Below are 25,591 nucleotides of genomic sequence, written 5' to 3' on the forward strand. Positions count from 1 at the left end.
ATCAGTATTTTTCAGATAACAAATCTTTAGAATTTAAAAGACACCGCAACGCATTTTCAATCATTCAGCGGTAGCTTGAACATGTCTGTGCTATCTATTGTTGCTTCCAAATATGGATCACAGACTTAGCACAGACTCAGAATCTGCCTTTTCCTCCTATCATGAGGACTTTCAGAAATGAGACCAGCTCAACAAGTAAAGCACCAGAATTCTAAATTTAAACAAACGAAAATAATGACTCTAATCGTTTTAGATCTTTTTTTTCTTCTGTTTTTAAAGAGTACCCATAGTAAAAAGATGTCTTTTCCTTACTAATTATTACAGTTACAGACTTTTGGCCAGTAGGGGTAATGACATGGAAAATAACTGCAAAATAATACATAGAAAACTACAAAGATGAAAATCTTGAATTTAAAAAGATGAGACAATCCTATTTTCTTTTCATTTCTCATTCGGCATCTCTTTATCTTGTCACCTATAGATGACATGACACTATTCTGGCTACCAGGACTTATATTACCTTATCATATAATTGGTTTTTATAAAAAAGTCCTGCAACCAGTTTTCTTTACTACAGTTACACTGTCTCGGTATTGATATTTTATGTTGCAAGATTCCCTTCTATTTCTTCTTCCTAGTTAAAGCTAGAAAGTGTAATGAAAACATGACCCAACCCAACTGGACTGATTTAACACTATATGTCCTCTATCCCAGTGTGGTTCTCTATGGGCTAGGTCATAACAGCATCTAGCTGGGCACTGGAGATGGGCCTCCCACAGTGAGACAATGTCAACTGCCCTCTACTGTATGTCTAAAGATCTTCCTACTGCATCATTTTGGATGTTTTTCCTCTACCTCTCTGCTCGGATTTTGTATCTGAGAACAAAATAGGCAATTAGACGCAGAGAGAAGAAGAAAATTCCAAGAACAATAAAGTCCAGGTAAAGTTTAGCATTTTCTACATCCAGTTCTCTCAGAATGGCCTCTGATTTTTGAAAATGGCAAGTATCATCTTTGTCACAATGCAGATCTTCTCGATCCAGTCCATAGATGGAGAGAATAACTCCTTCAAATCCGTATCTGGAAAGAAGAACAATGGATCATAAAGTAAAATGTTGATGATCTGTTTAGAAGTACTCCCACTGAAATACACTCTCTGCAAGAGCTTGGATGGAAACTGAGGCATTCGTTACTGTTCTGATGTATGTCTCAAGGTAAATACTGTCCCTATTACAATCAAGTAAACAAGATGCCACTGGTATTTTACATGATATTAAACAAGGATAGAAGTTTTGCCTTTAACAGCTTCCAGTTAGCATACAGTGCAACTTCTCAAAAGGAAAATGCTAAAATACAAAGCAGGTAAACTTCAGCTCATATCCGGATTCCCCTTTTAAAAGGGGTGTAATTCCATAGTTAAAACTAAGCAACGGGAATACAACTATGGTTTGAAGTCAGAAATATATTAGAACTATAATCAATCTAGAATGTCTCTTCCCTTCCTGGTGCTGTAGTTTCACTAATATTGTATACATTTCACTACCATTTTTCCCCTGAAACCAGGTACACTTAAGATTTTACTCTACAAGCAGATAAGTTAATATTGTTCCCACGCATATGATAGCTACCTTCCCCTCAAGAGACCCTATGCAGGCTGGACAATGGCTTAAGGCCTCATCTTGAATTCTACCTTACTAATTCAGGGGGTGCAGTTTCTTTATCATTGATGGGTCTTTGTGTAAGACCTCACTAGACAAATGAAAGAACATTCAGTTTGAGTTTTCTTAGTAATAGTGCAGTTTGGGCAAGGTGGGGAGAAGGGAGTAAGCAAAGCTGGTTCCACCTAGAAATCTATTTCCTCCTACTGAAGGCGCCCTACATGTACACAAGCCACATAAAAAATGATAGTCAAAAGGCTTCTTATTAAATGCACTTTAGCTCCTTCTGCAACATCCACTTCCTAATCATTTCATTTGTTTTCAAAGGAAACCTTCTTAGAATCATCATGGGAATTCACCATTTAATTTCAACCATAAATAATTTAGGTGTCTAGTCCAAACTAGTCAGCTGTGCCAGCCACTGGAAGTTTCCTGATGGCAATCATCACATCATAAGATAATCATCTCAAACAGAGCATGACTGACATAGGATGCAATATGCCTATGCCTATCAGCTATTAAGCCAAGAGTTCAGACTAATGATGACCAAAAATTTTATGCCTCTTTGCTACTGCAAAATTTAAACAATTCATTGTCCAACAAGGCTATTTAAGATACAGCAGTGATTTATATGTCATTTTCTACTGAAATGTGCTGACAATTTCTCACGTGTATACCTCCTCTATTATTACAAGAAATGCACAGAGATTTGGATACTGTGCAATCTAGAGGACTTTCACAAGTATTTAGACTTGTGGCCAACAATCTGTACCAAATATTCCTGTTTATTTCACAGTGTACACAAAATAAAATGAAGTGAGGTAATGTGGCATTCATTTACATTATATGAATGTTTGCACTTCAAAATAAAGTTGCCTGAACATAGACTCCTTAGTGTCCAAAATAACCAAACAAAGGCAAAGGCAAACAGCTTCTCTAAAATGGGAGGTTAAAGGACTCCATAGTGGTACCTGACATAGGAAATGTAGGACATCCACTGGAGGTATGTTGGGATGGTATCAAAGCTGACAAAAAACCCAGAGAACAGAAGCACTGGAATGGCAGTAACTGGACCCACAAAAGTAGCCACCTGGGAAGAGAAGGAACAGGCAGACTTTTGTCAGACAGAAAAAAAAAAAAAGAAAGTTAACTTGCTCTTTCATCTTATGTCCAGACTTCAACCTAGGAAACCAGATTGTAAGATTTGCACTTTTCTTATGAAAATCCTCTGGTTTTTGTGCCAAACTCAGACAGTGAAAATCTTTCTCAGGCAGTAGAGAGCTCTGCCATTCGAGCCATGCTACCTCACCAAATAATTACAAGTTTCAAATACCAATTACTGAATTTTTTGGATAAAGTTCCATAGGAGGCAAGTTAGACATTTAGTATAGAAAAATGACTCTTCTTCCTAAAACTTATTCCTACTTGACTATATTGCTGTTTCAGGATCCATCCTTTGAAGGACTTGAACCCACCAAGAAATTTACAGAGAAAGATGGACACTAGGATTCCTTTGCCACTCAGAGTAGGTGACCCCTCTTTCTCACTGTTGGTTTGAAAGACCAGCAGACACACAGCCCTCCCTGCTCATTAATCCATATGAACAGTAGTTTCAACTGGTTCTAAAATTTGATGAAGGTGGTAAGAATCATCTCCAATTGAATGCCTTTGGTGGAGAAGACAGATATTGGCCCCACTTCCAGCCTCCAGGTGTTTTGTGGCCAGCTTCCAGCCTGGCAGTCACACCAACAGCTGCTTCCTGCCCTCCTTCTGCAGAAGTTTAATGCCTGGTCAGCCTTCTGTTTTTCACCCTGCATGGAAGAACTCCACCCTGTACAAGCATACAAATGTATCAGTCCTGCAGTTTCTAGGGCCTGCTCAGTCAGAAATAAATACCAAAAGACAATAGGCTCAAGTAGGCACAGTGCCATTCAGGTCTGGTAGCAATAAGTATCAAGTAGCTGTATCAGGGAAAAAGAACTTTTTGACTGTCATCTCTTATCAGATGTCTTGGGGACACAACAACAACCACGGTAAACAATCAGTGACAGGAGATAGCAGGACTCCTGCGAGACCACCAAATGCCATCAGTACCTGGAGAGATGTAGAGGCTGCACCTATGAGAAGACCCAGTGACTGTGCCACCAGGGATGTCATGGTGCCCAAGGCTGCAAAGAGGACAAATCGCAGTGCATCAGATGGCTGTGAAGTCATCCAGTACACGATGCTGCAATAGGCTACAGGAAACATGATCTGCAAGGAAATACACTTACAGTTAGTCTGTTGAAGTCTAGCATTCACTTTTACTCTGAACAAGATAAAAACATAGGGAGTCCTAGTTAATCCACAGCTCTCAGTCTTTGCATGTTACATGATAGGCACGGCATTCATTTAAGAATGAATGCATCTGCTACAAACTGTAGTATCTATCATACTACTTGTCTGTTAGACAACAAATCCCACTCACATCCCTTCCCAATTTCCCTTTGCAGAAAACCAAAAATTGTAATTTTAATTAAAACAATACTAGGTCAGGTGCGGACACCATTCTAAAGGTGCTTTTTATTTGAACCTGAGGCTAAAGCACACACATAGGAAAAGTTTCCCCATCACTCAAATACATAAACTACTGTTACTGATCTCGGCAAGCAGATCTGCCATGAACTTAAGCAGTTCTTGTTTTATTGAAGAGTGGCACATATACCTGAAAAGGAACATCAGCCATTGTTTTGGCAAGATAGTAGGCTTTCAGGCTGTACCAGTAGTTCAGGTGCTCTCTAAGAAACACTCCCATCTCAAGAGGAACTACAGAAAATAAAAATAATGTTAGCTAGGTTGTCAGTGTGTAATATTCTTCCACATAATAACAAATATAATAACAATAACATAATTCTTGACTCCTGTAGTCCAAAAGTGGGACTGAACTCAAAAACATTTGACAGACCAGGAATAGTTTCAGTGATTTATAATGAAATGAGAGAAGTCACCCTTGAGAATTGCTAACTGTTTAGAATGTGCACTAGGTTACTCAGATGATCTGAACTTTCTTCTAAGAGGCTTTCTGAAATAAAAAGTTTTAAAGCTTAAAGGACATGGTTATTTCTTTTGCTACAAAGGGCAATACGAAGTAAAAGTAATCCCAGAAAAAGTATGGACCAGTTTGCTTCTGGTATCACATGATTATACTGATTTCAGACAGCAGTCATGACTTAGAAGTCCTAGAGAAGCTATGGTAATTTCTCCAAGGTGAACTGAAAAAAGCTTAAAGTAGAGATATGCTGGCACCTTAGGAAAAGGAGTAAATCCAGTCCAGGATTGTAACAGTAGACTGTGAGAACTGAGAATTACTTGCAGAACTATGGAGAGAAGTCTACCCCTGTTTGCTTCTACAGGGAAGTTAGGGAGTACAAGATTTACCCCCATGCCTGTCTTAGAAGTTCAGTCAAATATTATGGTACATGAAATAGATACAACGCCCTTCCAACTTGTTGCAATCTCCTTGTTCTTTAATTTAAGAGTATGACTAATACTCACATGTAAGGACAGTTGGCATGAGTGCAGCAAACATAAGAAACAACATGGAAAAAAAGAGGAAGCCAGAATTGCTGAGAACCTTCTTAGCTTCATTGCCAATGCCTAAGTAGAGCAAGCCAATTAGCAGACCAATTCCAATGTGTGAGGTGATACGCAAATGCGTTAGGACCTATAAGCAATGAAACAGAAGTAATTCTGATCAGAATGTCTGAGTTCAAAAACAATGGAAATACTACTGAAATCTGATCTACAACATGCAGAGAAATAATAATTATAGCCAGAACAAATAGAGGAAGCTCACTTTCTACTAGGAAACTGGGTCTCAGCTAAGGAAAACTAATATTAAGGAACTTTCCAGAGTGACTCAGGCCCAGGGCTATTGGTCCAGAAAATTTCTTCCAATAAACAAAAGCAGAAATTGCAAGTATTGCAAGCTGAAATCCTAATCAGACAATGTCAAAGAGCAATTGACCCTCATTCATTAGTAATCTGTCTCTTTAACTATAACATAAATATCCCTGAGCAGAGAAGAGAAGTAAGGGAGGAAGGGTTTTTTTCGTTTTGCATTGACCAAATGGACTTAACCAGGCATACATGCCTTTCGTGCCTCCTCTGCAAGACAGTATTCCTACAAGAGGTACAGATGAATAAAGGAAATAATAAAAGTGTTGAAAAACTGCAATAATTCTGAAAAACAACACTGTTCCTCTATGTAACATACAGTGTAAATACTCCCATCTCTAAAATTCACAAACAACTCACCTACTTAGAGATAAGAAAGACTTTCTTGAGTTAAAAAATGCCCCTTTATATTTTGCTAATGCAAACTACTCATGCAAAACATTTAATAAACTTACATGAAAACTGCAGGCATGGGAACTTCGGAGGAATTTATTATTAGAAAAATTTGAATAATAGTTTTTTTCCTCCCTTGAATGAAGTTTCATTACGATACTTACTCCATTGTAAGGGTATGGAAGCAAACATTTCCTTTTCAGATATGCAAATTTTAATTTATCGATTTTATGTTTCAGGAGGAAAAGCAAAGATTTTAAGCATTAACTTTACATTACACTGAACCTGCCACCTTGAATATACTGAAAAGTAATTTTGAGGCATACTAGTACAACAGCACTATCACTTTTTACTAGGATAAAAATTTATATAAGTAATTTGCCAGCACAGAGAAGACAAACTTTAGGACTGTAGCCTGAATGCATTTGAATTCTACTAGAAGAAAACTTCTGCTTACGATTAAGGTGATTCAACTAATAGCAGGATTAAAAGATACGTCTCTCTACTTCATGCATGGGTTGTGGACAAGACCTGTAAAGCATAGCTACAGTGCCTCATAACTAACCGAGTAAACCTTTAGGCTCCAAAGGTACTATCAAAGCTGACTTACTGAATCCCTCATGATGGTGAGAAAAGTTCTTTTGAAGAGGATACAGAATTGGGTTAGGCAGCTGGCGGAGAAGCTGTGGCAACCTTCTGTGGAGGAGGAATCCTGCGGAAACACATGAAAGAATAAGCTCCTTTCTTTACAGTGTCTTGCTTAGTTTTCTTTCACAAAACCCCATTCTTATCAGCTGAATGTTCCCAGAAATCTGCTCCATTGACTGAGAATTTAAATTCTCTTCCTCCCTCTCCAACCTCAAGCCATACCCATTATTGTGATATACAAAATACCTCTTCAGAGGGCCGATGCCAGAGAAAGGGATTCAACTCATTCTCGCCACCGACATCTCTCTTGTAGTCTGTGTCACATATTCTCTCCCGCACTGCCCTTACCAGTCGGCTGTTCTGGTCTCCATATTCACCAGATGCCACTTCCATAACTACACAAAGCAGAAGATGAGTTACTGGTTTATATTACTGATTATTTACAGGCCTTATTATTAGGTTCCCTTGATTCTGTAGCATTAAAACTAGCAGGAATGTTATTTTTTTAAAAGGGCTCTAATCAAAAGATATATACGTTATATACATTTATACACAAATTAAACATCTTTTTCTATAAATCTTTTAAATTTTTCATAGTTAAGTAAACCATTTTAGATGACAAATAGTAAATATGAAACAGTCTTGGTAATCAAAAGTGACAAAAGTCTGCTTTATGATCCTTACTGCACCTTTGGAATTAAGAAAGAACAACAACAAAAATCTCAGTTCTATTAGCTGCATGGTACCATGGTATTGTTCACACAAAAAAAAACAACAACAGAAAAACAAATCCAAAACACTAGAATATTGCAGTCACTTCGAAAAATCATTAGGATTAAAATCCTATGAAATATGTTTTATCTTATTTCACAAACCTGGACTTCTATCAGAGAGAAACAGTCACTAAAATCGACCACCAGATGGCGGTCAAATAGCTGAGAAAGAATTCAATTAATTCTATTTCAAATTTTGGTACATATATGTACACAGGAACATACATATGTATAAATGCATGTAAAAAAAAAGAGTAAACCACAGCATGGCTCCCACTATTCCAAAGGTGAGAGCCAAATACAAAACAAATTACTCAAACTTTCCTTACCAAAATCTGCTGGATTGTGATAGGTTGGACAATTCAAACCCAAGTCTCTCAAGTAAGGGACAAGGTTTAATACTTTTCCTCGGTAAATACATTGACCTTGACTTAAAACATAGAGCTGAAACACAAGGCAAAGAAACATGAAACCATATAATACGTGAACATCCTAATTGCATGACAGCAATCCATGAACTGTCAACAAAGTACCTTTGTTGGCCCAGTGAGAGAAACATCTCAGGAAGATTTGTCAACATTTGGAACTACCTTTGTACAGAATAACAACTAATGGAAGATGAAAGGCTTGAGATGTGAATTCTGCAAACATTCTCTCCAAAAAGGGAATTTCCCTCCCATTTCCTTCCCTTAAATGTCATTAACTCAGAAACAGACTAATTCAAGCCTTAGAAACATGTAGAAATTAGTCAAGAAACTGCATAACCAAGCCATCTAATTTCCATATATTATGAATATTTTTTGCTGGGAGATGAGACTGGTGAAGGTAGGAATGGAAGAAGCAGAACAGCACAGCAATAGGAAACAGCTTGATTATCCTCAGTTCTTGCTGCACTGTTGGCTTGAAATAACCCTCACCTGGCCAGACTGGAAATTTTTTTTGCAAGAGTTTGTTCACCTATGGTATAGTAAGTTCTCTCTTTGCCCTAAATTAGATATCCTAAAAAGATTAAGGCCTAAAAAGATTAAGGTTAATTTAAACCTAAACTAAAATAATATGGTCCACATTTTGTTGTTAGGTTGGAGAAAAGATATCCAGCTGACTTCACTTCAATTGTTATTATGAATAAACACTACTGAATGTATAACCGTGTAGCTAGGATAAAAATGTGTACTAGTAACATTGCAGACATTCACAATAAAGCTCTCCTGCTCTTAAATTACCTCTCATTTACTTTACTGACAGCACTGTGTCCAGGAACAGTGGTAGGTGAAGGTACAAAATTCCTAAGCATGATAATCACAATGTTACAAACGTATCAGCCAGATTCTTTAAAAATACTGCACTTAAGCAATGGAAATGAGCAGAGAGAAAAAAGAAAATAAAAAGTATTTTTTTTGTTCCAATTTATTTATCCATTTAATTTGGAACCACAGATTTTGGTGTTGTTTTTACTTACAGAATGTAGCTTGGAAAGTATAGTGTTCCTAAACCACACAAAAAGAGAAAGAGTGAGAATTATACCTGATCAAACAACTCAAAGAGTTTAGCACTGGGCTGGTGAATCGTGCAGATGATGGACCGGCCACCCTGGGCTAAAGCCTTCATCAGAGAGACAACCTGAAAACATGACGCACTATCCAAGCCACTGAATGAGAGGAAAGAAGTTTGTTATCCATAGATCCACATGCACCACTCAGAAATAGCACATGTATTTGATACTTTGGTCCCTCACTATTATCTTTCTATAAATTCTCCCTGTAACAGTTTAATTTTTATCATATGCCAACCTTATGCTTGTATTTCTCTATCAGTCTTTTAATTAAGTTGGAAGCATGCCCAAGAATGAAAAATAGGAGTATTCTCAAAACTGCCTTAAGGGACATCTGCATTTTAGAACTACAGATTTAAATGAGCCTAACTTTAATGAATAGATACATATTCATAGCCCTACCAGTCTCCTTCTAAATTAATCACGGAATCTGATTCTAAATATGCTACATTCATTACAAAAAGGTAACTTAAATGTGAGCATTTTGAAGATTACCTTTGCTCAAAGAAGACTCACATGATACAATCTGAAAACAATATCCTCTCTTTCCCTTCCTACTTCAGTTTACGTCTTCTTTAACTATTACATATAGACCCATGGTCTTGTATTTACAGAAGCGAAACAAGGCACTAAGTACTCAAATGAAAATATTTCTTGGGGCATTATTCAGTACTTGCAAGCAATATAAAATGAGCCCTTTCCAATGACTTAGAAGTAAAAAACCCTTTTCTGCAGCATTATGCTATCACGTGAGCAATACTAATATGTCCTCAATTTTTGGCCTTGAAGTACCTGGTTGGTTCATCAAAAAACATAACAGGGGGATTGTTCACCAGCTCCAAAGCAATGGCAAGACGCTTTCTCTGGCCTCCAGAAAGACTCCCAGTCCTTGTATTGGCACAGGTTAGCAGGCCAAGGGCTGTCAATATTTCCTTTACCTAGAAGAAACACAATAATGCAAGTCATTTAAATCATTTAAGTCATTTAAATTAAAAAGAATAACATCTTTACTATACCACCAACTTTCAAGGAGAAAATAAGCTAGTGTATGACTTTGGTTCATCACCTTTACACCAAAGTCTATTCCTATATAATGCAGGAAAGGTTAAACCGTTATTAGATTCAGAGGGGGTTAACCTAGCACTGAACATTTTGAGTAAAATCTATGTGCCTGTACTACATTATTTGTCTCAGTAGAAAGCCCTTCTTGTGAAAATCTGCTCTTCCATAGTGCGCTTTGGATGTGGCACAGATACAACAGAAGATCTTTGAAGTATGTGAAGACATACAGGAAAACTAATAAGCTTCTTTCATTAGAACTTCTAGGCTGTATTTACAAGGGAATGGAAAACTGTATAACACAAATCTGTAGCTTCTATAGAGGCATGAGCTGCGCTCATATCTGTTCTTCCAAGTCCACTCTTTAAAGTGTGGCCTCAGGAAGAGCAGTTTGGCCCAGCATCTTTAAAGCAAAGGAGAACAATCCCAGATGCTGTGAATTTTTCTGTTTCAGTGATTGTATATCCGGTCTTGTAGCCCTATAAGGAAAGCAGCTCTCTGGCATCAGTAAAAACACAGACATAAAAATATCTGAATCCAAGCTGTACTGCATAATACACCAATTATCCACCAACTCTCACTCTCAGAGAGAGGAGACATCTCTCTTTCCTTAAATCCAGGGAAGGCACTATGGAACACATGCTAAACTAACCAGAAACTTCAGAAATGAACCAGAAACTTCACTGGAAAATTTTCACTTGTCCCTGGCTGTTTCACACAAGCATCTGTAATCTTGTTAACACAAGTGCATAAATTCATACAATTTATCTAAGATCAACACTTAACAATTAATAATAATAAAATGAATGATATATTCCAGCACAGGCTACTAATACTAAAATGAGTGCCATTTCAACAAGAATTGTGCAAATACATACAACACTGTCTTTTCCCCAAAGAGCTGTTCATAATTACAGTGATAGCATGAAGTTGCTTGCCTAACCTAGTAAACTGCAAATACATTAAGACTTTCCAGGTGCAAGTGAAAGTAACAGCTGTTTCTAAACAAATAGATTTTTCAATAAAAAGTGCATTTATCATATTAAGAAAAATAGAATTGCTTTGGTTGACTCAAATATAACCAATAAACACGTTGATTCATGTACCTCTAGAGTTCTTTCTGAATTTCACGGATGCTTTGAGATCGAAGAACTTTAGAATGTTCTAATTAGGAAATAAATATGGACAGCAGGCAGCAATGGAAACGGCTGTTATACCTCTGAAGATGTAATTTTCACATTGTAGGCAGAGGATATACTTTTCACCAGATGGACCAGAAGTAGCTTCCCCTTTTCCTTCTGCATATGGATCTTAGGATCAGAGGTCATCAGAGGCCAGAGGCATCTTTTACTAGATTAAGATACTCCTCTGGAGTGGAGAGGTCCAACAAGTCACTTACAGGTCTCAATCAGATGTGCATGAATACAACAAACTGGAATGTGGGGAACAGTATGAAGCATCTCATGTTCCTGACACATCAGGACACACATTTCCTATGTCCACGCTCATCATCCTCTTCTTTCTGCAGATTTTTGTTTCAGTTGAGTTCAGTTACATGGCTTTTCCCAGCTGCCTGCACCATTCCTAAATTTGCCTGTGAACTGTATGGTTTTGGGAGCAAAAAATGCACCAAAACAAAAATCCAACCCTTTCTATTTACGGAAGAAAAAACTCTGAAAAACCATGGAAAGATTAAAAACTGAATTTTACAGGAAATATTTATCCAGAGTAACAGACACAGGTAAAAGGAGCTGCCAGTTTTCCTGGAAAGTAGATTTTAACTTTAGCAGTGGGAACATGTTATCACATAATCCTCATTAGCACTCAGAACAACTCTCAAATAGCAGAGGTTTTCACCTTGAAAAGCAAGTATGAGAGAGAATAATTACGCAACATCTCCTTGTTTGGTGTTGCTTTACACTGGATTGAAACATAGCTTGAGTCCAGTAAAAACACTTCCAAACACTCTGAGCTACAGTTTCACTTTTAACAAATCTCTCAGCAATGCAAACCACATCTACTTTCAACAGTGCCATTATCTTTTATTTTTAGCTGCAGGCGAAATCCTCTCCAGGTATGTACTGTTTTGAAACACACTGTGCAGCACAGAACTGTTCCTCCCATACGCTTCAGCATGCTCTGTTAACTCCACCCAACCAGAGAGAGACACCTGAGCTCTGAATATTCTTGGGTATATAGAGGCCCAGATTTTTTAAGTACAGAATAAATGAGGGCATAGAGTACATTTCCAGCTCCTTTAAGTATAACTGATGTAAACAAAGTCAGGTGAGAATGCTGTCCCTCATCAGCAGCATTTTTAACTAGTCAAACACCTCCAAGATACTTTCTTTAAAAACAGTGCTGTGTAAGTTCAAATAATCAGGAGGAATTGTAATAGTTAGATAAGTGAGAGGAGCACGCAGTGCAGGTTCAGGTAGGTTATAGGTCTCCACAGGCAAAAATACACCAAAGCTTTTCTCTCACTCAGACAAGCCTTATGACAGCTACAGCCAGAAGCAAAACAGCACACCAAATGTGCAGGAGTAAACGGTGCAACTAATTCCTGGTGTTTTCAAAAAGATACATGTATGTCTTAGCCTAGCTTCCTACTTATCCAAATCCTGGACACCTAAAATAGTCCAAATTCTCTACCTTAACTACAACTGCATTAACCTGCCTAGCTGAACAACATGATCTCAAAGCACGTTCTTTCTGCTCACCAGCACAGCTACAGTGATCAAAGCTTTCAAACATGGACACAAATTCCTTCAGTAGTTGCAAGGACTACTGAATATTTCATTAATCCTTGGAAAAACAAACACTTCAGCTCCATGTTGAAGCGAGTGAAGGCCTTCACTCACTATTGCCAGACATGACTGACTTACATCACCACACACAGAAATCACAGAATCATAGAATGGCCTGGGTTGAAAAGGACCTCAAAGATCATTGAGTTTCAACCCCCCTGCCACAGGTAGTGTTGCCAACCCCTGGACTAGGCAGCCCAGAGCCACATCCAGCCTTGCCTTGAGTGCCTCCAGGGATGGGGGTATCCAGAACCTCTCTGGGCAACCTGTTCCAGTGCATCACCACTCTCTGAGTAAAAGAAACTTCCTCCTAATATCTAACCTAAATCTCCTGCCTTAGTTTAAAACCATTCCCCCTTGTCCTGTCACAAGGTATCAATCATCACCCCTCCTGTCTATATACTTCAAGTGTCAGAAGGCCACAATGAGGTCTCCCTGGAGCCTCTCTTCTCCAAGCTAAACAAGCCCATCTCCCTCAACCTTCATAGGAAAGGTGCTCCAGGCCTCTGATCATTTTAGTGGCCCTCCTCTGGACCTGTTCCAAGAGCTCTGCATCTTTCTTGTGCTGGAGGAAGACCTGGTCACAGTATTCCAGATGGAGCCTCAAGAGCTGAGTAGAGGGGGACAATCCCCTCCCACTTCCTTCTGGCCACTCCTTTTTTAATGCAGTCCAGGATAAAGTTGGTCCTCCAAATTGCAAATACACACTGCTGGCTCATGCCCAGCTTCTCACCCACCAGGACCCCCATGTCCTTCTCCACAGGACTGCTCTCCAGGAGTTGTTCCCCCAGTCTTTATAAAAACCCAGGATTGTCCCAGCCCAAGTGCAACAGGTTGCACTTGGCCTTGCTAAACCTCATTAGGTTTACACAGGCCCACTTCTCCAGCCTTGTCCAAGTCTCTCTGGATGGCTTCCCTTCCCTCCAATGTATTGACTGCACTACTCAGCTTGGTGTCATCTGCAAACTGTCTGAGGGTGCACTCGATTCCATTGTCTATGTCACTGACAACGACGTTGAAGAGCACTGGTCCAGACACCACTTGTGACCGGCACCCACCCAGACATAGAACCACTGATCACAACCCTGTGGCTGTGACCAGACAACCAGCTATTAATCCATCAAATAGTATGGATTTGAAGGATGGACATCTCCAATTTAGAGATAAGAATGTGGTGAGGAACCATGTCAAAGGCTTTGTAGAAATCCAGGCAGATGACATCCATCATCCTTACCCTGTTCACTGATGTTGTCACTCCATCATAGAAGGCCACCAGACTGATCGGGCAAGACCTGCCCTTGGTGAAGCCATGCTGGCTGTCTTGGCTCACCTCTTCATCTTGTGTGTGCCTTAACATGGTAACCAGGAGGATCTACTCCATGATCTTCCCAGGAATAGAGGTGAGGCTCACCACCCTGTAGTTCCCCAGGTCATACTTTTTCCCTTTCTTAAAAATGGGAGTAATGTTTCCTTTTTGCATTCACCAGGGATTTCACCCAACAGCCATGATTTTTCAAATATGATGGAGAACAGCTCGGCAAACACATCAGCCATCTCTCTCAGAACCCTGGGATGCACACCATCTGGCCCCATGCACTTAAATACATAGAATCACCAAAGTTGGAAAAGACCCCTAAGATCATCCAGTCCAACCGGCCACCTATCACCAATATTTCTCAGTAAACCACAACTCACAGTACAACTTCTAAACACTTCTTGATCACTTCCAAGGTCAGTGACTCTACCACCTCCCTGGGCAGCCTGTTCCAGCACCTGACCATTCTCTTGGAGAAGGAAGTGTTTCCTAATATGCTACTTGAAACTCCCCCAGCACAACTTGAGGCCATTTCCTCTAGTACTATTGCTAGTTACACAGGAGAAGAGGCTGATATCCACCTTGCCACAACCTCCCTTCAGGTGGAGGAAGAGAGCAATAAGGTCTCCCCTGAGCTTCCTCTTCTCCATACTGAACAAACCCAGTTCCTTCAAGCTGTTCCCCATCAGACTTGGGCTACAGACCTGTCACAGCTCTGTTGTCCTTCTCTGGACATACTTCAGGGCCTCCAAGTCTTTCTTGCAGTTAGGGGCACAAAACTGAACACAGCACTCAAGGTGGGGCCCCACCAGAGCTGAGTACAGAAGGAAGATCACCTTCTTACTCCAGCTGGCAGCACTATTTGTGATACAAGCCAAGATTCCATTGGCCTTTTCGGCCACCTGGGCACACTGCTGGCTCACATTGAGCTGAGTGTCGACCAATACCCCAGGACATGAGAATGCCAGAGCCATCAGCTATTCATGTGAAAAAATCCATGTGTTAAGGAACATTAAAAGGAATCCTACAAAACCCATGAATTCATTTTGATAGATTTTTTGCAATTATCTCCTCATTATTAGATTGAGGCATACTGAAAGCAACTTTTATGCTATCTGTACTATGTCTTCACTCACAATGATACCTGTCAACTTTGAGGTTGTGATTCATTCCATTATTTTAGGTCCAATGAAATTCAGTTTTAGATTAAAAATATCAGTTTGAGTGCTCACTTCACAGACCACTTTGTCATCCCCAAAAATTCTCAGTTTGATGAAGAGTACACATACCATTTCTCTTCTGCCTTCATCTTTTTCTTGTAGTTTCAGATGAGCAGATACCTGGAGTGCAATATAAAGGAATTTGGTTATGAACTGGTCTGATGCATGACCACCAATTACAGTGGATGTCTCAGGCAAAACACCCCCATGTACCATTTCAATGACCTCTTTCAATTCACTTTTAGCTGAACTATAATGTTCAAAATACAAGTATAACATATGCCTGTGCACTGGGAGTAATCTGACTTAATCAGACACTCAAGTATCCAACAACAACAACAAAAAAATCACATTAGAAATAAAGTCCATTTCACAAGCTAAAGGAAGATTAGAGGAAGATGGAAGAATCATGTATTTGCATAGCCACTAATTTCACAGGCAATGCTCAAAGCATAGATTATCTGTGCTTCATGTATATAATGAGGATAACCAAAAAAACTGCTGTTTTCCAGGAGGTAAACAAGTACAGAAATAAATAATCTTGCAAAAGATGTCATAGCTGTCCTAAGAGGTAGCTGTACAAAACTTTCTGATTAACCTTTACAAGAAGCAATTAAACTGTTAAGTAATTATTGTTGTCAGAGCCTTGATTGATTAATTTAGACAAAGTATCGCTGGGCCCATTTCTACAAAAGTAATCCTATGGGATTCTAACTGCAACATTCAAATAAACAAAAGTGGAAAAATTCCTCACAGGGGAGTGTCTCTGCAAAAAAATTAGCCACATAAATCACAGCCAAGACTACAGTGATTTCTCTGACCTTGAAATTCATGAACTGATGCTGCTACACAGTATGAGCAACCTTAGACTTATTTTGATAACAATCTCTGAGAAAATCATCCTGTTTCTCAAGCTGACCAACAGGCCTTTCTAGACTGATTAGTCTGCATGGCAATTAGTAAACCTCTTGATGTTACGATAAGCAGCAAGAAGATTTCTGTTGCATGTAATTGTAGGATTATTCTATTCCCACTGCTTTCCTTTGAAGAAGTTTAAAAAAATTACAATGCCTTTAATAAAGTCAAGTAAGAGTTAACTAGCAGAGATACCATGTTTAAAGTCAAAATAGAAACTTAAAGTGAGAGCATGGAAGATGGAGAGAAAAGGAAAGTGAACATTCAACCTGACCCAAGAAATATAATGCTTCCCATAAAGGCTCATTCTGCACAGAATAACAGCTTTCATTCTTTGGGAAGTCTATTTAGATTTTATACTAAATCATAATGCTCATCACAAAATAAAAGCAATAGAGCAGAAAAAGCTCAGAAAAACAAAAGAATGAGCCTGGAATGGAATTCAAGTCATTATCGAAGTCTAAACACTATCATTGAGCAAGATCAAATAGGGCTAACAGTTAATGGCATTGCTAGAAGTAAGAACACGTGCAACATACAAATGGAGATTTTCCACTTTCTTTCATTCAAAGAAATTATAGCTAGAAACAAAGTTCACCATCATAGCTTCTTGGACAGTCAAATGAGGAAGGAGCATATCATCTTGCATGATGTAGCAGGAGACTTTGCGAAAAGAACGTAGGTCACGAGGCTGCCCATTGATGAGAATTTCTCCTTTCATTCCCGTCTCTCTAAAATGAATCAATAAAATAACCAGGGGTGAATCTTGTCTTCCCCCGGGATGTCACAGTGCAGTGATTATTGTCTATTATTGAATACAACTGATATATTGGGTAGAAATGAAGTTATTTTGTAATTATGTTCTCTTTCATAAGGGGCTTCATTCAATTTTGTTGATGATTTTAACCCCATACAAAATGCATACTGTCCTAAATGAATATATGAAAAAATACACAGCCATTGGTTAGGTTTCTCTATCTTGTATTCAGCCATACAGTGGGAGATTCAGGATGATGAACTACATTTCACACACTGCAGTTTGGTCTAGAAGACATTAACATTATGAAACTATTGATTAAAAAGGGTCTTCTCTTTTTCATCTGTTTTAACGCCAAATCTTATAAACATGACAAACATAAGATACTGAGTCAGGTTCACTATAAAGCTAGGAAGGAGAATTTTTCTTTTTTGTGTTCTAAATTCCAAATTGCTTCCAATTTCTGGATCCAACTTGTTAACAGATAAATCATATGTGGCCCAACAGGAAAAAATAGAAAGAAGAAAAACTAACAGTAAGAGTCAAATAGAAAATCTGTGAAATATTTATTTTCTACAAACAACAAGTAAGATTTCTTCTGCTCTTTTTCTCCAAGGAGTCATCAGGCTAGGTGATCCTTAGTGGGGACTTCCATGTTACTGACCTGTATCCTGCCAGAATGTTCATGAGTGTTGACTTCCCAGCTCCTGAAGGACCCATAATGGCAACAAGTTCTCCACTGCTGAACTTTCCTGAAATTCCTTTTAAAAGAGTCTTATAACCTGAAAAAAAAAAGTTCATTGAATCTTTCATACTCACATCTAGTGGGCAATACAAATTTATTTCCACTAAACAATGATGACAATTAGGCATTACTGCGTACTTACTGAGAGGCTGATGTTAAGATCAGTACTTTGCAATAACTACTGAATGCCAAATTGAGAGTGGCAGACCCCTCATACTACACAAATGTAAATCCATTCATAAGCACACAGACTCTTTACTCACTGTATGAAAATCTTCAGGTTTTTTTGTTTTTTTTTTTTAGGTTTTAAGCCTTGCTGCCATTTTTTAATTGTCTTTTCAGAGTACTTTATGAGGATTCTGGTGTCTCAGTTATCAGATCTAATACTCTTCAGTTAATGTAACTCCACAGGCTTAGAGTAGATTGTTGTCCTCCAATCACTATAGCTTCAATGACAAAATCCTGCTCACTTATCAGAATAACTACTCGGAGGGTAACAGCTATTACTTCAAAAGCAAAGTCCCTTCTCCACTAAAAGAGGTATGACATGACACGCAGCAGGAACAGATACAGAGGAAAACAATTCTTGAATTCCAGATTCAGAATTAGTTACATCCATTTTGTCTTGCATGATGTACATTTTAAGGCATACTACAGTCTAACATGTCAGCACTCCGGTGCCAGAAGTCAAGATCTCTAGTACACTATTTTTCAGTGCTGTAGAGAAGCATTTTATTCATACGGATTCCCTCTTTCAGTAAAGCTCACTACATTTACTGGCAAGCAAAACAAGCAAGAAGTTGACATTTAGCTAGCTGACATCTAAAAAACTGCAGTAATAATGAGATTGTTGCTTGCAAAACATCACTGGTTAATTGGATTTTCATTATGATCTACAATAATGATTCACAAATTTACCCTTTCCACTTATGATTTAGAGGAGATCTTTTTCCTTTAGTGATCTCTACAGGAGGAATGGTATATTGACTGGGTGAGAAGAGTGGAGAGAACCCTGACCAACATTTAAACTCTTCAGAATAATTTTACTTTTATTTATCTGCTTGTTTTTCTTAAACGACTACTGCCTTTCATTAAAATTCTAACAAAAAAAAAAGTTGAATAAGGTGTCAAAAAACAATCCTGCTCTACGTTGAAAGTGGTTTATTATAAAATAGAGACAAAAATGGAAGAGCAGAAAAAAATCCTTTTACATGCAATGCTGGAATTCAGCAATTCATTTTGCTATATTAGCGCACATCCAGGCAGTATTCATATTCAACAGGTAAACAATCCCAGTGCTGTGATCATCATTAGCCTAAGTTGTAGCTGGAACACCAAAATCATATAAAGAACCATCCTGTACACAAGCTCCTAAAAAAAAATGAATGATTGATTGCCTTCTTCTGATTTCTCTTTCATCCCAACTCCACCATTTCTTGTTTTCCTCCTATCTCCAACTAGCATTCTCTATTTTCTTCTTCTCTCTAGTTGCAGTTCACACACTTTCAATACCAATTAACAAACATGAATGCCATGAGAGAACATGAATGTTATGTTGCCAAAAGACCTCCCAAGTACACAATCAATACTTCCAGCATTCCCTACTGCAAAAGAAAGCAATGGACACAGGAAATCTCTCTAGATATACTTGATCCTACATTTTTTTTCATGGCAGATATTCTAGAAAATGTAATTGAACAAAGGCATTGAAGCAATGGCTTTCCTTCAATCAGGTCGGTAATTTTTTAGTCTAAAAGCTTGTTCTGGATCTGAATGAAACAATTTTCTGGGAAGATACCAAGATAACATAGGTATGAAAAGAGCAGTGTTGAACAGGTATGAAACAGGTATGAAAACAGTAATGCGTTCACACTACCTCTTTTTGGGGCAAGTCCTAAGAACAAAAATCTAACCAAAGGAACAGCTTTTTAGAAGAAAGAAATCCATGGTACCCCAAAAAGGTACCATGGATTTCTCACACTGGACCAAAGTTTGCCAAGTTGGTCTGTTATTAACTTTCACCGGGACAGGATTTATTTTGCTGGATCTCACATGTAGTGTACAGGGTAAAGTAAACACTGGTATCTTCCTCTGTACTCTGTCCACCCCACAAGGCAGTTGAAAATGATGAATCATCACATGCTAACTCTACATAAAAAACCCAAAACAACAACCTTCTATCATATGGCTTTATTCTGACTCAGACTTCCAGAGTGAAGTATTCTTCTGTAAGAGGTCTGTAATGGTTACCTCATCATAAGTGCAAAAATCAAGACAGTAAATACTGCACAAACTTAAAGAAGAGCAGAAAGAACATGTACAGTCATGAATACTAAGGGAGATACTATCCAAAACACACATTAATCATCTGGAAATAACTATCAACATATACACCATTACCAAAAATTGAAGCCCTGTGAAAATGTAATTTTAAATCTCAAAATCATATATCTGTCAAAGTCACTTTTCCAAACATCATTTCGCAAATGATAATTAGTTTACCTGTAGTTATATTATCTTTACCACCTCAACACTTGCACTTGTTTCTTCCCCTCTATTTGAGATCTCCATTTTAAGCGCCTTGCACACCATGTTTAAATCAGAGTGGGACACATCTCTACAACTCATTTGCAAAACTATATGAGAACATAATTCAGGAAAAGAAAGAAAAATGTATTAATTTTAGATAAAGATCCCAATCATTGGCAATCTAAGCTGCTATAAACTCAAAGCTATCTCTTCTTTTGACTAGAAGCCTTTCTGTGGCAAAGGTTAATTTAGCAAACCCACAAAAACATTTTACATTGCAGAAATACTGTATCAGCCAGTATAATCCTTTAGCAGGAATTAAAGACCATAAGTAACTACAGTCTTCTCTTTTGGAACATTGAGGCTAATCTGTAACCGAATCAGTTGACCTAAAACTTCTATACTGGGCCACATGTCTTGCACGAGAAAGAGCTTATGCATTTGAAGGAGATTGTGCTCTTAAACTACAGTGACTACTTTATAACCCTCTGCTGTATACGAGTAATTTCTGACCACCCTCAGTCCCTGTTTACCTGATCCAGCTCTTTTTCCTTAGTTCATCAGTTCATGGTGAGTGCAACAAGTTTCAGTACCAGAGGGCAGTGTTTAATGAAAAGCTGTACCTCAAAGAAAATTCACTCTACAATTAATGCACACTGTCAGCCATTCTGTTCTAGTACCACAGTGGCTGTCTTCTCTTGGCCTGGACTTACATCAAGACAGAGCTTAGCATCATGACCTTTAGATAATTCTTTTAAAATTATTTTTATTGTGAATGGAGAATAGTTTGTATCTTGTTAGTTTTCCAGTGTCCCCTTCCAGTGTTACTGACCACATCTTTAAAAATATGTTTAGGGTCTTAAGCCCATGAAAATCTAAATATCAGTTTTCAAGAACGCCTTAAAATACTAATTCCCCAACAGCAAATTAATAAACCATCACTAAAACAACCACTTGCAATTTTCTGTTCCACTAAAAAAGGGACATAAGTAAGACAACAAAACTGAAACAGAAATTGAAGGTAATACAATTGTTTTGGTCTTAATTCCACCTCACAGTAAATTCCTGAGTTCAACCAGTTCTCCTGAAACATGAAAATCCATGTAAGGATTTCCCATGGAAAGCAAACTCCAGGCTCTGTGATTTTAGATCTTGCTCATGGTGAGAACCAAATGACTGGCTGTAACAGACCCCTATTCAAGAGGTGGATATTCCTCACTGTATGTTTGAAGGCAGCGCAAAGCCCTTAGCAGCCCCTTCTTTAAGTAACTGATCTAGCATGGCCTTTTTATTTGATAAAGATAATAGCGGAGCTCTTGTTGCTTAATGCACCTAAATGTTGCTTATTCATTCAACAGAGGAGATGTATGGGGATGGTTTTGTCTGCTTCCTTGAGGACTTTATACAGGCAGATTTAGTTATATCGTTTTCAAAAAAATTATGATTAATCTCAAAAAGAGGAAAGCCACCCCCTACCCATATTTTGGATTGGAGCACATGCTTAAGCATATGTTTGAATCAGCACCAAAAACTCTAATTAGAACTCCTACCCTTACAGCAAATTTCCTCAGGCAAGTACTGCCTCTAGGTTTTTGATTTAAAGGTTTCATTCACTTGCATTTCATTGCCAGTAATATACTTATCCTGTATTGGAAGAAACATCACATACGCCTGGAAGTTTCTAGGCATTGTGGCCTAATTTTGCAACCATCAATAGGCACACAGAGCTTGCCTCAGAGCCCAAGTGGGCCTAGCAGGCTTCCCCTGCTTTCTACAATTAGAGCTGGATTTGCCCTTCCAAATACATGTGAACTTGTTCTCTTTGATTGCAAGCTCTTCTGATGGTAGGAAATAGCTGTTGATGCCCTAGCAACTACTACTGGCCTGAAATTGCTCAAAGGATTCACAGAAAATTCATTGTTGCAAATAAGTAACATTGTAAATTACAACTCAAACTATGCAAAATGAGAAACTAGGAAAACAAAGCTACAAAGTAAGAACTGGGCACTTAAACATCAAAGCCAGAGTCATCACGTAGCCCACACAGTCCACATAGTAGAAAAAAAGCTTGTTTTGTCAGAATATTTTACACAAGGACTACATTCCTGTGTCTTGTTATGTTGCTTTTTCAGATAAGATCTTATTTTCTACTGCTCAGAAACACCCAGTTGGAAATACAAAAGACACTTCTGGCAAGTACCATATTACTACCCAGTGATGAGTGGCATCACCCAAAGGTCAGTGCTGGACCAATGCTCTTTAATGTCTTCATCAATAACATCAACAGTGGGATCAAGTACACCCTCAGCAGGTCTTGGACTTGGGTTGTGGCAATCCCCATTATTAACACAAGCTAGGGGATGAAAGAATAAAGCACATCCCTGATGAAAATGAGTTGGGGATACTGGTGGATGGGAAGTCAGATGTGAGCCAGCAGTGCACCCTTGCAGCCCAAAAGGCCAACTGTATCCTGGGATGCATCCAAAGAAGCATGGTCAGCATGGTGAGGTGATCCTGCCCCTCTGCTCCGCATTGCTGACACCTCACCTGGAGTTGTACATCCAGATGGGGAGTTGTCAGTATAGGAAAGACATGGACCTATTGGAGCATGCCCCAAAAAGGGCCACAGAAAGATCCAAGGAATGGAACATCTCCCCTACAAGGACAGGCTGAGGCTGTTCAGTCTGGAGAAGTGCAAGCTGCAGAGAGACCTGAGAAGAGCCTTCCAGTGTCTAAAGTGAGGCTACAAGAACGGAGGGAACAGAATTCCCCAAAAGGGACTGCTGTAATAGAACAAGGAGATATGGTTTCAAATTAGAAGAGGGGAGATTTAGATTGGACAGAAGGAAGACTTTTTTTTTACAGCAGGTGGTGAGGCATTAGCACAGGTTGCCCAGAGAGATGGTCAATGCTCCATCCCTGAAGACATTTGAGGTCGGGCTGGACAAGGCTCTGAGCAAGCCAACGCAGCTGTAGGCTAAACTGTTCCTTGCAGGGCAGCTGGACTAGATGACTGTTAAGTCACCCTTCCAACTCAACCAATTCTACAATTAAAGAAACTCCACTGCATTTTCCTATTCTAAAATTCATAGATTTTATTCTCATCTTGTTGCCTCTATTTAAATAATAATACATAAATTTAAAAACAAACAACAAAAAAACAAAAAATGGTGGTCAGCCCTTAAATGGGGTCTGGGAGAGGTGGAGCCAGACTGCACCCCTTCCGGTCACACAGTGCATTGCCTTCACCTGTGCTCCTGCGGCTGACTCAGTGCTCACCTCAGCTGATCCAGCAGTGCTTCAGGCCCTGATTCAACAGTTCCCATACAGATATACTCTCAAAGAGATGCTTTCTGTATATTACTAATTCTGTTTCTAATTTCTTACCAGCCAGTGCACCTTGCTCCTTGCTCACAATACAAATACAGAATGTTTTCTTTTTGTATTGTGAGGAAAAAGTCCATTAATGTTTTTCTCAGATGAGAAATACTATCTGTGTCAATTGATATTATTTTAACAGTTAGAACTTGAAAAACCTTTCAATGGGAATTATTTTAATAAGTATTTATTTCCCAAGTTCCCCACTGAGCTCGAATGGACTTACATCACAGTCAATTACAGGCACCAACGTGTGGAAAGAAAAATGTATCTTAACTTCCAGAACACATGAGGGATGGAAGGAGTCTTGCTCAGAAACACAAAAAAATACAGCGCTGCAATAATTTGAACTTTCGTGAATATATATTGGCCCAAACTGCACCTCTATAAAACCTAAGGGGAAAAGTCACACCACACATAATAAATATGTTTATTTTACTTTATATATCTACCAACTGACACTTAGCAATACATTCACAGGTCAGTGGTTTATGACATTAAGTGTCAGTTGCATATTACAAGAGAATAAACCTTTTTACGAATCATTTTTGTATTTCAGCTTTTGAATCTATACATCCATGTATTTGCATTCCATCCACACACCTCTCAGGGACATAGAACAATAGGATTTGCCATTGACTAAGCTCTGAGACCTGCTTTGTGACAATTAGAGGAATTTACAATTGTAATGCATCCTTGTATCCTGCCTCAGAGAAGCGACCTTCATTATGTAAATATCTGTAAAACAGCATGCCAAACACCAAAACATCAGGACAGAGAGGGCAGAGAAGCTAAGAAAGAGCTTGAAACAATCAGATCAAATGCTTTTGTCTCAAAGTCTCTTCTGACTCAAAAAATGACGAATCTGCTCCGTTCTGCATAAAAAATATAATGTCCCAAAAAGAAAGAAAGAAACAAACAAACACTGGGTAGTAAATCTTTTTGTAGTGGACTAAAATGCAATTTTTAACATACCTGATAACCAGTATTTCTTGAACATATTACTCTTGACTTACAGCCCATTTCCCACTTAGCAATCACATGACTGATTACTCATAACTCAAATAGAGAGCTTAGCTCATGCTTATCATAGAACCATATAATATCCAGAGTTGGAAAGGACACAAAGAGTTCCTTTTTACCTTACTTTGTACATCTAAAAATTTGACATGTAAACTAAATTAATTGTCTAGAATCCATTTATTACCAACGAAGAGAGACAGGCACCCTTAGCAAGTAATTAATTCTACTTATTTTGCATTCCTGTACTGGGAAGAGATTGTAAGAGAGCATCTTTCACTTAACTCTAGTGAGAGCTCAGAACTCTCACACTGAACACCTAAATCATTAGATACTGTGATAAACCTAATTCTTCAAGAACACAATAATGGTTGATTTCAGTATCAGTCGCAAACAAAACGGGTCTCAAGACTTTTTCTATATTTCTTAAGTGTCAGTTTGATTGTGATCCCTCATATGCTTGACCTATTGCAGTAATTAAGCACACAAATCACATATTCAAAACCTTTTAGTTGGACTGGCACTCCACATGTTCAAGATGTTTCTCACAAACATCAACGAGAGCATTCTGCCCATCGTCACGATATCCAAATGATATATTATTTTCACTTTATCATTAGTATTTAGCACCTACTTCTCACTTTTATAACTGTGGACAGTTCAGACTTCCATTAATTTTTGCTTCAAGCTGTATGGTACCTCAAGACACATCACTGTACTGGTAGCACTTAGTTCATACTTAACTAGAACATCTCAAAGCCCCAGAAATGCTTTGGAAAGCCAGATCTTTTATACAAAAGCTACAAGTTTGAGTACAAACTTTTAATGCAGCTTTTGAATTCCATTTGTGTGGGTGCCTATGTTTTGTCTTCTATAAGCACATTTC

At 38.4% G+C, this 25,591-nt stretch overlaps 1 protein-coding gene across 1 annotated transcript in view; it reads right to left on the bottom strand.

Moving 5' to 3' along the window:
• Positions 1–568: 568 nt before the first annotated feature.
• The window catches only part of ABCG1 (ATP binding cassette subfamily G member 1), a 49,355-nt gene continuing 24,332 nt past the window's right edge, over positions 569–25,591 (bottom strand). Inside the window, exons 2-14 of the mRNA XM_065741665.1 lie at positions 17,698–17,815; positions 16,875–17,007; positions 15,431–15,481; positions 9,753–9,898; positions 8,933–9,056; positions 7,738–7,852; positions 6,882–7,030; positions 6,598–6,699; positions 5,193–5,361; positions 4,363–4,463; positions 3,753–3,911; positions 2,630–2,748; positions 569–1,080 (exon numbers count right to left, since the gene is read on the bottom strand). Of these exons, the coding sequence (XP_065597737.1) occupies positions 852–1,080; positions 2,630–2,748; positions 3,753–3,911; positions 4,363–4,463; positions 5,193–5,361; positions 6,598–6,699; positions 6,882–7,030; positions 7,738–7,852; positions 8,933–9,056; positions 9,753–9,898; positions 15,431–15,481; positions 16,875–17,007; positions 17,698–17,815 (1,715 nt within the window). The 3' untranslated portion in view covers positions 569–851. The remainder of the gene's footprint in view (positions 1,081–2,629; positions 2,749–3,752; positions 3,912–4,362; positions 4,464–5,192; positions 5,362–6,597; positions 6,700–6,881; positions 7,031–7,737; positions 7,853–8,932; positions 9,057–9,752; positions 9,899–15,430; positions 15,482–16,874; positions 17,008–17,697; positions 17,816–25,591) is intronic.

The sequence above is a fragment of the Cyrtonyx montezumae genome, unplaced genomic scaffold, assembly GCF_038088225.1.
Source record: "Cyrtonyx montezumae isolate F1298 unplaced genomic scaffold, pur_monq_1.0 scaffold_3, whole genome shotgun sequence".
NCBI lineage: Eukaryota > Metazoa > Chordata > Aves > Galliformes > Odontophoridae > Cyrtonyx > Cyrtonyx montezumae.